Here is a 13,248-nt window from a genome sequence, read left to right on the forward strand (position 1 = left end):
ATAAGTCCACTCAGACCTACTTCTTGTTCAGCCAGTCGCTAAGACAAGCAAGTTTGATTTCATTTACGGGAGATCCTGCTGCCTGCTTCTTATTTACAATGTCACCTGAAACTGAGAACAGGCATTCTCATGGCACTTTTGTAGTCGGTGTTGCAAGGTATTTATGTGCCAGATATATGCCTCTACACCAATATAACTTAGTCCTTGGGAGCCAAAAAATCTTACCGCGTTATAGGTGAAACTGTGTTATATCGAACTTGCCGGGTAGGGAAGGCTCTGTCTCCCCAAACAGTCTGGCTCCGCCCCCATCCAACCCCCACCTACTTCCCACCCCCTGACTGACACCTCAGAACCCCTGACCCATCCAACCCCCCACTCCTTGTCCCCTGACTTCCCCCTCCAGAGACCCTCCTTTCCCTAATCACCCCCAGGACCCAACCCCCTACTCAACCCCCCGCTCCCTGTCCCCTGACTGCCCTGACCCCTACCCACACCCCCACCCCCTGACATGTCCCCCCGGGATTCCCACACCCTATCCAATGCCCCCGTTCCCGTCCCCTGACAGCCCCACCGCCAGAACCTCTGAACCATCCAACCCCCCCCGCTCCCTGTCCCCTGACTCTCCCCCCCCCCGAGACCCTCTGCCCCTTATCCAACCCCTCGACCACAGCCTGGCACCCTTAACATGCTGCTCAGAGCAGCATGTGGGAGCCAGACATGCTGACGCGCTGATCTGCCAGACAGCACATCTCCGCCCCCCAGAGCGCTGCTTTACCGCGTTATATCCAAATTCATGTTACATCGGGTCGCGTTATATCAGGGTAGAGATGTACTACACATTTGTATGCCCCTTCAAGCTTCGGCCACCATTCCAGAGGACATACTTCCATGCTGATGATGCTCATTAAAAATATATATATATAGTGTGGCAAATTGCCGGCACTACTATGATGGGTCTCGCACTTTCTCTTCTTGGGGGGGGTTCAGGGCACCATTTCTTGTCCCTGAACTGGGGTATTAACTGCCCCACTAGTGTCCTAGAGGAGGAGAGTAGAGAGGGAGGGACCCGGGCCCGCCCTCTACTCCTGGGGCCCTAGGGATAGCGGTAAACCACTAGAACTAGTGGTTACTTCCCTCTCCTGCCCTTCAGCTTGTGGGGCTTCTTGCCCTCCCTCTGCACAAACCAGGTGTCCCTTTACCTAGGTCTTGGTCTTCTTAGCCCACCGCAGCACTTCTCCAAACTCTCCTCTGCTTCAACTCCTCTAAACTGCTCTCTGCTCCAATACCAATCCACTCTGCTTCAACTCCTCCTCTTGTCCTATTGAAGCAAGGGGGTTTTATCATGTGACTGGCTTCAGGTGCTTTAATTAATTTATAGCAAACTTTCTTCCCTCTACAGGGAATAAGGCTCCCTTCTAACACTCTCCTGCTACCCTCTGGCCATGCTGTATCACAATATATATATATTAATTCAATTTGTGATTGAACTCTTTGGGTGAGAATTGCATGTCACCTGTTCTGTTGTACCTGCATTCTGTCATATATTTCATGTTACAGCAGTCTCGGATGATGACCCAGCACATGTTGGTTTTAAGAACACTTTCACAGCAGTTTTGACAAAACGTAAAGAAGGTACCAATGTGAGATTTCTAAAAATAGCTACAGCACTCGACCCCAGGTTTAAGAATCTGAAGTGTCTTCCAAAATCTGAGCGGGACTAGGTGTGGAGCATGCTTTCAGAAGTCTTATGTAAGTGGGGGAATGGTCCTGCTATTGTAGGGAACTTTCCTAGCTTCTGCATTAACTTGGTGAATTGGGCTAGTGAAAGGATCTGAGTACTCACTTCCACTTTCTTTACCCAGAGGCCTCCCCGCCCTTGAGGACTCCCCTTCCACACTCCTGTCTGGCAGAGTCCTCATAACCCTGACAAGGCTGGGCCCAGGATTCCTGGGGTGCTCGACCCCCATCCTTGCTGTGGTCACCTAGGAGAGGGGCTAGGGTGTCCCCACTCTGGGGTGCTCTCTCTGCACTGGACACTTCCCTGACCCACTGCTTATTACATACAATGTAAAGCAAATACAAGTTCAGGGGTAGGCAACCTATGTAACATGTGCCAAAAGCGGCACGCGAGCTGATTTTCAGTGTCACTCACACTGCCCGAGTCCTGGCCACTGGTCCAGAGGGCTCTGCATTTTAATTTAATTTTAAAAGAAGCTTCTTAAACATTTTAAAAACCTTATTTACTTTACACACAACAATAGTTTAGTTATATATTAAAGACTTATAGAAAGAGACCTTCTAAAAATGTTAAAATGTATTACTAGCACACGAAACTTTAAATTAGAGTGAATAAATGAAGACTTGGCACACCACTTTTGAAAGGTTGCTGACCCCTGAACAAGTTATTTAATCAACAATTAATTTTAAAAAGAATAAGGAAAAATGGAAAAGGTTAAAGAAAAACACATCACCCCACTCTGTGGCAGGGAACATCACAAACAGTGTTTCTGGAATGTCAGGACAGTTCACAGTCTATTCCTTGTAAGTCCCAGGCCTTCTTCTCAGGCCCTGGCTGTGCTGTAGGGATGCTGTGGGTTTGACACTTGCTCTGGTGGTGGCCACACACCTCCGGGCTTTGGGTGGTGGGACCCTTCTTCCCAGCGTCAGCCCCCCATCTGGTTAAGATCACCCTCCCAATCTGGCCTGCAAGGACCCTTGGCAGAGGGTGTCTTTCTGCATTGGGTCCTTTGCTCCCCTTGGCTGGACCCAGTTGCTCACTGCACCCACCTCCAGACTGCTCCAGCTCCCCTGTTCTAGTTCTGGCTCCACTCTGCCTCAGCACTGATGCTGCTGCTCTGCCTCCAGCCCCCTGGGCTGCTTCTCTGGATCTGTGACTGCAGCCCTGCTCCCAGCACAGGATCTGCTCTCCCTGGGCTGTATCTCTGGATCTGTGGCTGCAGCCCTGCTCCCAGCACAGGATCTGCTCTCCCTGGGCTGTGTCTCTGGCTCCTCTGGCTGACACCAGCTGTTCCCTAGCTCAGCTTGGGCCCCTGCTCTCTCCTTAGCTCGGCCCCACTCTGTCTGAGGCCTGGTCTACACTACGAGTTTAGGTCGAATTTAGCAGCGTTATCTCGATTTAACCCTGCACCCATCCACATGACAAAGCCCTTTTTTTCGACTTAAAGGGCTCTTAAAATCAATTTCTTTACTCCCCCCCGACGAGGAGGTTAGCACTGAAATCGGCCTTGCCGGGTCAAATTCGGGGTACTGTGGACGCAAGTCGATGGTATGGCCTCCAGGAGCTATCCCAGAGTGCTCAGTTGTGACCACTCTGGACAGCGCTCTCAACTCAGATGCACTGGCCAGGTATACAGGAAAAGGCCCACAAACTTTTGAATCTCACTTCCTGTTTGGCCAGCATGGTGAGCTCACCTTCACAGGTCACCATGCAGAGCTCATCATCACAGGAGACCATGCAGTCCCAGAATTGCCAAAGAGCTCCAGCATGGACCGAACAGGAGGTATGGGATCTGATCGCTGTATGGGGAGGTGAATCAGCGCTGGCAGAACTCCGTTCAAAAAGACAAAATGACAAAATATTTGAAAAAATCTCCAATGGCACGAAGGACATAGGCTATAACAGGGACCCACAGCAGTGCCGCGTAAAAATTAAGGTGCTCAGGCAAGCCTACCAAAAAACCAGAGAGGCAAACGGTCACTCCGGTTCAGAGCTCCAGACATGCCGCTTCTATGATGAGCTGCATGCCATTCTAGGGGGTGCAGCCACCACTACCCCAACCCTGTTGCTTTGACTCCATCCCAGGAGTGGGAGGCAACACGGAAACGGGTTTTGGGGCAAGGAAGATGATAGCTCACAGCAAGGAAGCAGAGAAACCGGTTTCCCCAACAGCCAGGATCTGTTTATCACCCTTGACCTGGACCCAATACCCCCCGAACCCACCCAAAGAAGGGTCCTGGACCCTGAAGGTGGAGAAGGGACATCTGGTGAGTGTACCTTTGTAAATATTAAACATGGTTTAAAAGCAAGCGTGTTTAATGATTAATTTGCCCTGGCATTTGCGGCCAGTACAGCTACTGGAAAAGTCTGTTAACATGTCTGGGGATGGAGCGGAAATCCTCCAGGGACATCTCCATAAAGCTCTCCCAGATATGCTCCCAAAGCCTTTGCAAAAGGTTACTGGGGAGGGCAGCCTTATTCCGTCCTCCATGGTAGGACACTTTACCACACCAGGCCAGTAGCACGTAGTCAGGAATCATTGCAGAACAAAGCATTGCAGCGTATGGTCCCAGTGTTTGCTGGCATTCAAACAACATCCGTTCTTTATCTCTCTGTGTTACCCTCAGAAAAGTGATATCATTCATGGTCACCTGGTTGAAATAGGGTGCTTTTCTTAAGGGGACATTCAGAGGTGCCCATTCCTGCTGGGCTGTTTGCCTGTGGCTGAACAGAAATCTTCCCTGCTGTTAGCCACACAGTGCGGAGAGGGGTGAAGCCATCACCCCAGAGAATTGGGTGTGTGGGGTGGGGGAGGGGTTAGTAGGGTTTCTGCTGCACGTGAACCCAGAAACCGCAGCCCCTCCTTTTAAATTGCCAACCCATTTTTAATGGCCAACCCAACGGCTACTTCATATGGGAAATGGGGGCGCTGCTGTTTGAAACCATCCCCACATGTTATGAAGGTTAAAGAAGGCAAAAGACAGTGGCTCACCATGGCTGCCTGCAAGCCGAATTCTGCTGCCCGGTCCTGCGTGAGTGATCTCTCACACCAAACCAGCATACCCTCAATAAGAGGCAAAATGCGACCTTGTAATGAAAGCACATGTGCTATGTAATGTTAACAGCAAGGTTTACCGTGAAAGAGTGTACCCATTGTTCCCATTGTAAAATGTGTCTTTTTAACTACCACTCTCCCTTTTTTTTCCCTCCACCAGCTGCATATGTTTCTCCTTCCCAGAAGCTAGCGAAGATTAGAAGGCGAAAAAAACACACTCATGTTGAAATGTTCTCTGACCTCATGCCGTCCTCCCACACTGACGAGGCACAGCAAAATACATGGAGGCAGACAATCTCAGAGTGCAGGAAAAAACAGTATGACCGTGAGGAGAGGTGGCGGGCTGAAGATGGTAGCTGGCGTCAGCTTGCTGAAAGAAGGCAGGAGTCAATGCTCAGGCTGCTGGAGGATCAAACTCATATGCTCCAGCATATGGCTGAGCTGCAGGAAAGGCAGCAGGAGCACAGACCGCCACTACAGCCCCTGTGTAACCAACCGCCCTCCTCCCAAGTTCCATAGTCTCCTCACCCAGACGCCCAAGAATGCGGTGGGGGGGGCCTCCGGCCACCCAGTCACTCCACCCCAGAGGATTGCTCAAGCAATAAAAGGCTGGCATTCAAGAAGTTTTAAAGCTTTAAAGTTTTAAAGTGCTGTGTGGCCTTGTCCTTCACTCCTCCACCACCCCTCCAGGGCTACCTTGGCAGTTATCCCCCTATTTGTGTGATGAATAAATAACTAATGCATAAATGTGAAGCAACAATGACTTTATTGCCTCTGCAGGTGATGATCGAAGGCAGGAGGGGAGGGTGCTTAGCTTACAGGAAAGTAGAGTGAAACTGCAGTGGAAGGGTGGGGTTCAATCAAGGAGAAACAAACAGAACTTTCACACCATAGTCTGGCCATTCGTGAAACTGGTTTACAAAGCTTCTCTGATGCGCACCGCGCCTTCCTGTACTCTTCTAACGGCCCTTGTGTCTGGCTGTGCGTAATCAGTGGCCAGGCAATTTGCCTCAACCTCCCACTCCTCCATAAACGTCTCCCCCTTAATCTCACAGATATTGTGGAACACACAGCAAGCAGTAATAACAATGGGAATATTGGTTTCGCTGAAGTATAACCGAGTCAGTAAACTGCACCAGCGGGCTTTTAAATGCCCAAATGCACATTCTACCATCATCAGCACTTCAGGGCAGGGGAAAGCAAGTCACAAAGTTCCATGAAAGTGCCCTTACGAATGCGAAAGTTTCACAGCCACTGGGAATCATCCCAGACCCGCAAAACTATGTGGTCCCACCACTCTGTGCTTCTTTCCCAGGCCGAGAATCAGTGTTCCGCGCTATGAACCTGCCCAATTGACACCATGATGTGCACAATGCAGGAGCCTGTACTTTGTGAGAAGTCTATGTCCATGTCCTCATCACTCTCATCAGCGCGCTGCAGTCGCCTCCTCTTCGCCTGCTTTCACTTTTCTTGCAGGTTATGGTTCCGCATATCCTGCTCGATAATGCGCGCAGTGTTTTTAGTGCTCATAATTGCCACGGTGATCTGAGCGGGCTCCATGTTCCCAGTGCTATGGTATCTGCGCTGAAAAAAGGCGCAAAACGATTGTCTGCTGTTGCTCTAATGGAGGGAGGGGTGACTGACAACATGGCTTACAGAGTTGGATTACAGGGAATTAAAATCAACAAAGGGGGTGGCTTTGCATCAAGGAGAAACAGAATGGCCCCCTCAAGGATAGAACTCAAAACCCTTGGTTTAGCAGGCTGTTGATTTCACGGATGGAGGGAGGAGAAAATGAATACAAAACAAATCTGGTCTATTTCTTGTTTTGATCCACTTCATCTATCTTTATACATCTTGCTGGCAGCAGACGGTGCAGTACGACTGCTGGCCATTGTCATCTCCTGGGTGCTTGGCAGAAGACAGTGCAGTATCACTGCTGGCCATCATCGTCTCCTGGCTGCTCATTCGTAGATGGTGCAGTAGGACTCCTGGCAGGACTGAATTGCCATGAGACGAAACTTAAAAGGGAAATGACCTGGCTGAGTCACTCCCATGTTTGCCCAGGCACCCCTGACAGACCTCACTGAGATCGGCTAAAAGAGCACCCTGGAGTATGGCGATAATGGCTACCAGTCATACTGCACTGTCTGCTGCCAAAAGGCAATGAGCTGCTGCTGTGTAGCAATGCAGTACCATGTCTGCCAGCACCCAGGAGACATACGGTGACGGTGACGGTGAGCTGAGCGGGCTCCATACTTGCTGGGGTATGGCGTCTGCACGGGTAACCCAGGAAAAAAGGTGTGAAATGATTGTCTGCCATTGCTTTCACGGACGGAGGGAGGGAAGGGGGTGCCTGACAATATGTACCCAGAACCACCCGTGACAATGTTTTAGCCCCATCAGGCATTGGGATTTCTACCCAGAATTCACATGGGCGGCGGAGACTGCAGGAACTGTGGGATAGCTACCCACAGTGCAATGCTCCGGAAGTCGATGGTTGCCTCAGTACTGTGGACGCACTCCGCAGACTAAATGCCGACTAAATGCCGACACACACAACGAACTGTATAAAAATGTTTTCTACAAAACCGACTTCCATAAATTCGACCTAATTTTGTAGTGTAGACATAGCCTGACCCAGATAATTCCAGCTCACAGAGAAGAGGGGACTCATCCTGGCCTCCTGACTCCCTGATTAGCCTGCCCGCCCTGTCAATCAGGCTGACCTGGAGCGTTGGTCTCTCCCCATTGTTCCTGGGTACTGTCAGTCTCAGGGTCCTGATTTCACATTGACCCTTCCCCTTTTGATACTGGGAGCTAGCCAACCAAAATACCCCCACTGAATGTTAGTAAGGGGACAATAGTCCCCTTACACTTAAAAGAGCAACATTCAGATGCGGAAACCACAGAACCCAAACCACCAAAAAAAGTCAACCTTTTGCTGGTGGCATCTGACTCAGATGATGAAAATGAACATGTCTCATCTGTCCGTTCTGCTTTGGATCATTATCGAGCAGAACCCATCATCAATATGGATGCATACTCTCTGGAATGGTGGTTGAAGCATGAAGGGACATGTGAATCTTTAGCGCATCTGGCATGTAAATATCTTGTGACGCCGGCTACAATAGTGCCATGAGAACACCGGTTCTCACTTTCAGGTGACTTTGTAAACAAGAAGCTGGCAGCATTATCTCCTGCAAATGTAAACAAACTTGTTTGAGCGATTGGCTGAAGTAGGACTAGTGGACTTGTAGTCTGTACAGTTTTACATTGTTTTATTTTTGAGTGCAGTTATTTTTTGTACATAATTCTACATTTGTAAGTTCAGCTTTCATGATAAAGAGATTGCACAACAGTACTTGTATTAGGAAAACTGAAAAATACTATTTTTTTTTACAGTGCAAATATTTGTAATAAAAATAAATAGAGTGAGCACTTAACACTTTGTATTCTGTGTTGTAATTGAAATCAATATATTTTAAAATGTTGAAAACATCCAAAAATATTTAAATAAACGGTATTCTATTATTTTTTAACAGTGTGATTAATCGTGCAATTAAAAAAATTAATGGCGATTAATCTCCATTAATTTTTTTATCACTTGACAGCTCTAATTTTTTACATTCAAATAGAAAAGAATAAAATCAGGATTACATATGAAACAAGGAAGGTGAAGGTTTCACTATTTATCTTTACAGCTTCCATTTACTCTTTCTATCAATGTTCTCTTTATAGTAAAATGATTTTGTTGCTTATACATTTTTTTAAAAAAATAACAAGAGTGTTGTTTTAGGAAGTGACTAAAACGGATAAATTACATTTCTCACTTTAAATTGGCATTTTTATTTCTAATTATTTTAGAATAGTTTTAGAGCCCTATCCATAGTATAATGTGAATGTGGTGAGGCGAACCTTACTTTTCTAAAACAATCAATGGAGATTCTGCATAGTAGACATTTGCTTGTCACCAGTAACAATCTGGTCAAATACTATTCTGTATCTTTAAATTTGTTTATCGTATTACCACATTTTCAGGTTTCTGCCCAGTACTTTAGGAGCTGTTTGTGGCCTAGTTCTCACTGATTAAAATCAAGATAATCCAAAGCAACTTCTGGCTACTGTTACCGAACAGAAAGAGAAGTTGCAATTTCTCACATTTGGTTGTGCCTGTATTGTAGGATAATGATAATTCAGCCATTGTTTTTTGAATTTTTAATTTACTCTGCCAAGAGTCTTTGAATTAATTTAGAGGTTCTGTTACTTCTTGAGAAAAATGACTGACCAAACAAACACAAAACTAAATCACACTGAATTACTGCCACAGAAAAGATTAAAGTTCTCTCAAGCATTTTTTTTCTCTTGAAAAGGGTGGCATATATAACATGAAGATAAAATATAACAGATACAATAGAGATAAAAGTAGATAACTTGAAAATTAATTATTCAGTTTATAAAAGCTAGTTTTGCATAGTAATTTTAAATACAAAATCGGACTTTTGTTTTGTATTATTAATTATTATTATTGCTATAAAATTATTTCTGGCTTGCTATAAATCTTAATGAATGCTGATATAAAAGCACAGATTTTTCTTTTATTTCAGACTAAAACAATGCATAAATTTCATTAGTTTTCAGTTTTGCTAACGTATTTAATAAATAGAAGTTATTTATTTTAATTTTATTTTATTAGGAACAATTAATTCAGAGAGCTCAAAATGAGGTTTCTGTTCTATTTGAACACCTAGACCGATACAGTGAGACTATTACTTCCATATACAGGTCTGGAGAATAAACATCCTTCTACAAGTCTTTAATCAGATCCCTGTGGCATTGCATGGGGGGACTATTTCAGCAGAATTTAGTACTTTTAGGAGATAAAGGATTTTGATAAGGGAAACAGTTTTTAATCCATACTCCCAGTTCAGGAATGAGATTGTGTTACTTCCTTCTTTTCAAAATCAATTTATATTGACAACATACATTCAAATAACTGGCTTTATACCCTGAGTTGGAGAAAACCCTCTAAAGAACAACATTTCATTGTAGTTGTGGTTTTATTGCCAAAGGTAAAGTTTTAATTTAAAGTGAAAAACAAAAGTTTCCCTCTTCAGAGGTCTCTCCAGCTCTAAGTATCAGGGTTTATTGGCTCTTCTTTACTTCATCTGTATTCTCTCCTACAAGAAACTCTGCTGAATGAAAATACCCCTTTTCACCTTCACGCAGCTAAGAAATAACGTAATTTAGTGATACATATTTTGCAAAAAATACACTTTTTTAACTCCGAAGAAACACAGACAGAGAGGAGAAAAGAGCCCTTTTGGGCTTGCAGCTGGGCGGGCTCTTTAACGTACCAATCACAGATCAGCTCTTCTCTATAAATTCAGGCATCTGACCAGGTCTCTCCAGCCCAATTACTTTTGATTTGCTGAAAACGTTTGTCAGCATGTCGGAAACTGCGCCTGTTGCAGCTCCTGCTGTCTCCGCTCCTGGGACAAAAACCTCTACTAAAAAACCGAAGAAGGCGACAGGAGGCTCTAAAGCCCGTAAGCCTCCAGGACCCAGCGTGACCGAGCTGATCACTAAGGCGGTGTCCGCTTCCAAGGAGCGCAAAGGGCTCTCCTTAGCTGCTCTTAAGAAGGTTCTGGCCGCCGGAGGGTACGATGTGGAGAAGAACAACAGCCGCATCAAGGTAGGATTAAAGAGCCTCGTGAGCAAAGGCATTTTGGTGCAAACAAAAGGTACCGGTGCTTCTGGTTCTTTTAAACTCAACAAGAAGCCTGGTGAGGTTAAGGAGAAGGCGCCGAAGAAAAAGCCAGCGGCAAAGCCTAAGAAGCCAGCTGCCAAGAAGCCCACCAGCACCGCCAAGAAGCCCAAAAAGGCTGCAGTGGCGAAAAAGAGTCCGAAGAAAGTCAAGAAACCAGCAGCTTCTGCAGTGAAGAAAGCAGCCAAGAGCCCGAAAAAAGTGAAAGCCGCCAAGCCCAAGAAAGCAGCTAAAAGCCCGGCTAAGCCGGTGAAACCAAAAGCTGCTAAGCCCAAGCCAACGAAGGCCAAAACAGCGAAGGCGAAAAGGGCAGCACCCAAAAAGTAAAGTGTAAATTTGAAGAGAAAATTTCTGACCCAACGGCTCTTTTAAGAGCCACCCACAAGTTTCAGAAAAAGAGCAAAATTGCTGTACTCATGCTAGACACTCGAGAACTTTGTAGGTGACTTGAAGGCATCCAGAATAGTCGCTTTGTTACATAGGTCGGGTATAGTGGGTATGTAACAAAGACAAATAATGCTCGTGCTTTCTGGTTTACTATTAGGATCGTTTCCTGGGCAGTGTTAATTTAAAAATATTCGGCATGAAGAAGGTTGTAGCGCCGGGAAGCTATCGCTAAAACTCCCTTACCGTGACACGCTTCTAGGTACCTAGGAGTCAGCTGGTTAGGGGCGGGGTGCTTAGCTCCCAGGAGATTCTAGACTATATTGCTTAATTCTAGCCATTTCGACCCGTACTGACAAAAAAAGCCGAGAACTACGCACTTTCTCCGTCCTGTTTGGCTATCTCCTCTCTGATTGGCTGATAGTGTATATATGGAAAAATCTTATTGGACACGTCCGAAGTTTTGAAAACCCCGCGCCCTCTGAGAAGACCGCCCTTCCTTTTGCTCTGATTTGATTGATCACAAAAAGTGTCGTCACCAATGACCCGACCCTTGAAACGCTCGCTCCCTGAAGGATCCTGACTTTCCTATTTCCAGCCCCATCCTCCTAAAGCACCCGTCTTTCAAATATTTTCCCCCAACTATTAGAGAGACAAGATGGATAAGATAATATCTTTAAGCTTGTCTCTCCCACCAATGGAACTTGGTACAAAATAAGATAATCTCACCCACGTTGTCCTTATATCCTAGGACCAACACGGCTACAAGAAGACTGAATTTCCCATCCCAATTGCATCGTTATTGCCCGATTTCGACAGTTCCTGGCGCCCACTTCCTGAAAACTATTTTGTTTTCTCGTGTGTGTGTGTGTGTGTGTGTGTGTGTGTGTGTGTGTGTACACTTGTCTCACTGTTTCATTTTCAGACTGACCTATTTGACTCCTGGACACTAGTCCCAGGGAACAAGCAGAGCGATAGACCAGGGTGGTTTTTTTTTTTTAAACGTATTCATATTTCCAATCTTGTATTATTCGAGATGATTTAAAGGTGAGGACGAGCTAAATTCCTTTCCCCTCAGATTGATTGGGTATGCAATCCAGAAACCACCAATTCTTCTCTTTTACGTTGAAAGCGTAGATAAAGGACAGATGGAGAATGTACCTGGATTCATTTACAATACTTCCATAAACTGTTTCCTCGTATTTTTCTTACTTCCCAACACAAATGTACCCTAGAACCAAGACGCTTCTTAGACTTACTGTATTGGATTAAACAATTTCCCTGTTTGTTATTGCTGCAAACCATGCCAGCTATTTCAAGTGCAACGTAATAGCTCATCAAGAGTTTTGAGTTAACTTGAGAATGTGAGATTTAAACAAGAGTTATTACATCATTGACTATTTCATCTGCGGAAAGTCTTGTCAGGCAAACTGACAGTTAATCAACGCAAAACAGACAAAAGTATTAAGGAGCATTTACATGGATACTGAATGCCCCCCTTCAACAGAAAGATCAGTAAAAAAGCAGTAACAAAGGATATTTATAACATACCTTTACTTTCATCATTTGAGTATTCGTATACAGTAAATTTCATTTCTATTTTTTGTATTTACGAGGGTTTTGGTTCCTCAATAAGGCAAATACATTTTTAAACTGGAGTAAATAACACCGAAACTAAAAACGCAGAATAGAATACATGTGTTAAAACATCACACTGCATGATTTAGTGCTAAAACTCTTTTACAGAATAGGTGGGCGGCTCTGAAAAGAGCCTTTGGGTTACAGATGTTAGCATTCTTTCCATATATCTTTACTTAGAGCTTGTGTACTTGGTAACAGCCTTTGTACCCTCAGACACAGCGTGTTTGGCCAACTCCCCCGGCAACAGAAGGCGCACGGCGGTCTGGATCTCTCGAGAAGTGATGGTCGAACGTTTGTTGTAATGCGCCAGACGAGACGCTTCCCCAGCGATACGCTCGAAAATGTCGTTTACAAAGGAGTTCATAATGCCCATGGCCTTAGAGGAAATGCCGGTGTCCGGGTGAACTTGCTTCAACACTTTGTACACGTAAATTGAGTAACTTTCCTTCCTAGTTTTTCTACGTTTCTTATCTCCCTTCTTCTGGGTCTTGGTCACGGCCTTCTTAGAACCCTTCTTGGGAGCAGGAGCAGACTTCGCCGGCTCAGGCATTTTAACAGTTAAGTGTACCCTCCAACACGACCACGACAGCAACACAATCAGAAAAAAAAGCCGTTCCTCCCTCTATTTATAGGTTTGCTATGCAAATGAGCAGCCTATGTTTT

The 13,248-nt window shown here is 45.5% G+C and overlaps 3 protein-coding genes across 3 annotated transcripts in view; 1 reads left to right on the top strand and 2 right to left on the bottom strand.

The window, feature by feature from the left end:
* LOC119841100 (histone H2A.J) overlaps positions 1–13,248 on the bottom strand; it is a 168,608-nt gene that overhangs the window by 68,448 nt on the left and 86,912 nt on the right. The gene's annotated exons all lie outside the window — the stretch shown is intronic.
* Positions 10,204–10,951, top strand: LOC119850910 (histone H1-like). The gene has a single exon (XM_043490975.1). It carries the CDS (start codon positions 10,243–10,245, stop codon positions 10,885–10,887), a length of 645 nt encoding a protein of 214 aa, XP_043346910.1. The 5' UTR covers positions 10,204–10,242; the 3' UTR covers positions 10,888–10,951.
* LOC119851037 (histone H2B 8) lies at positions 12,482–13,194 on the bottom strand. Its single transcript, XM_038390209.2, has one exon. The coding sequence runs from the start codon at positions 13,133–13,135 to the stop codon at positions 12,755–12,757; it is 381 nt and encodes a 126-aa protein (XP_038246137.1). The 5' UTR covers positions 13,136–13,194; the 3' UTR covers positions 12,482–12,754.

Source organism: Dermochelys coriacea, chromosome 1 (genome assembly GCF_009764565.3).
Source record: "Dermochelys coriacea isolate rDerCor1 chromosome 1, rDerCor1.pri.v4, whole genome shotgun sequence".
NCBI lineage: Eukaryota > Metazoa > Chordata > Testudines > Dermochelyidae > Dermochelys > Dermochelys coriacea.

What these genes read in the sequence shown, in the direction of transcription:
- LOC119850910 (XM_043490975.1), top strand. Translation starts at nt 10,243, where the DNA reads ATGTCGGAAACTGCGCCTGTTGCAGCTCCTGCTGTCTCCGCTCCTGGG.
- LOC119851037 (XM_038390209.2), bottom strand. Translation starts at nt 13,135, where the DNA reads ATGCCTGAGCCGGCGAAGTCTGCTCCTGCTCCCAAGAAGGGTTCTAAG.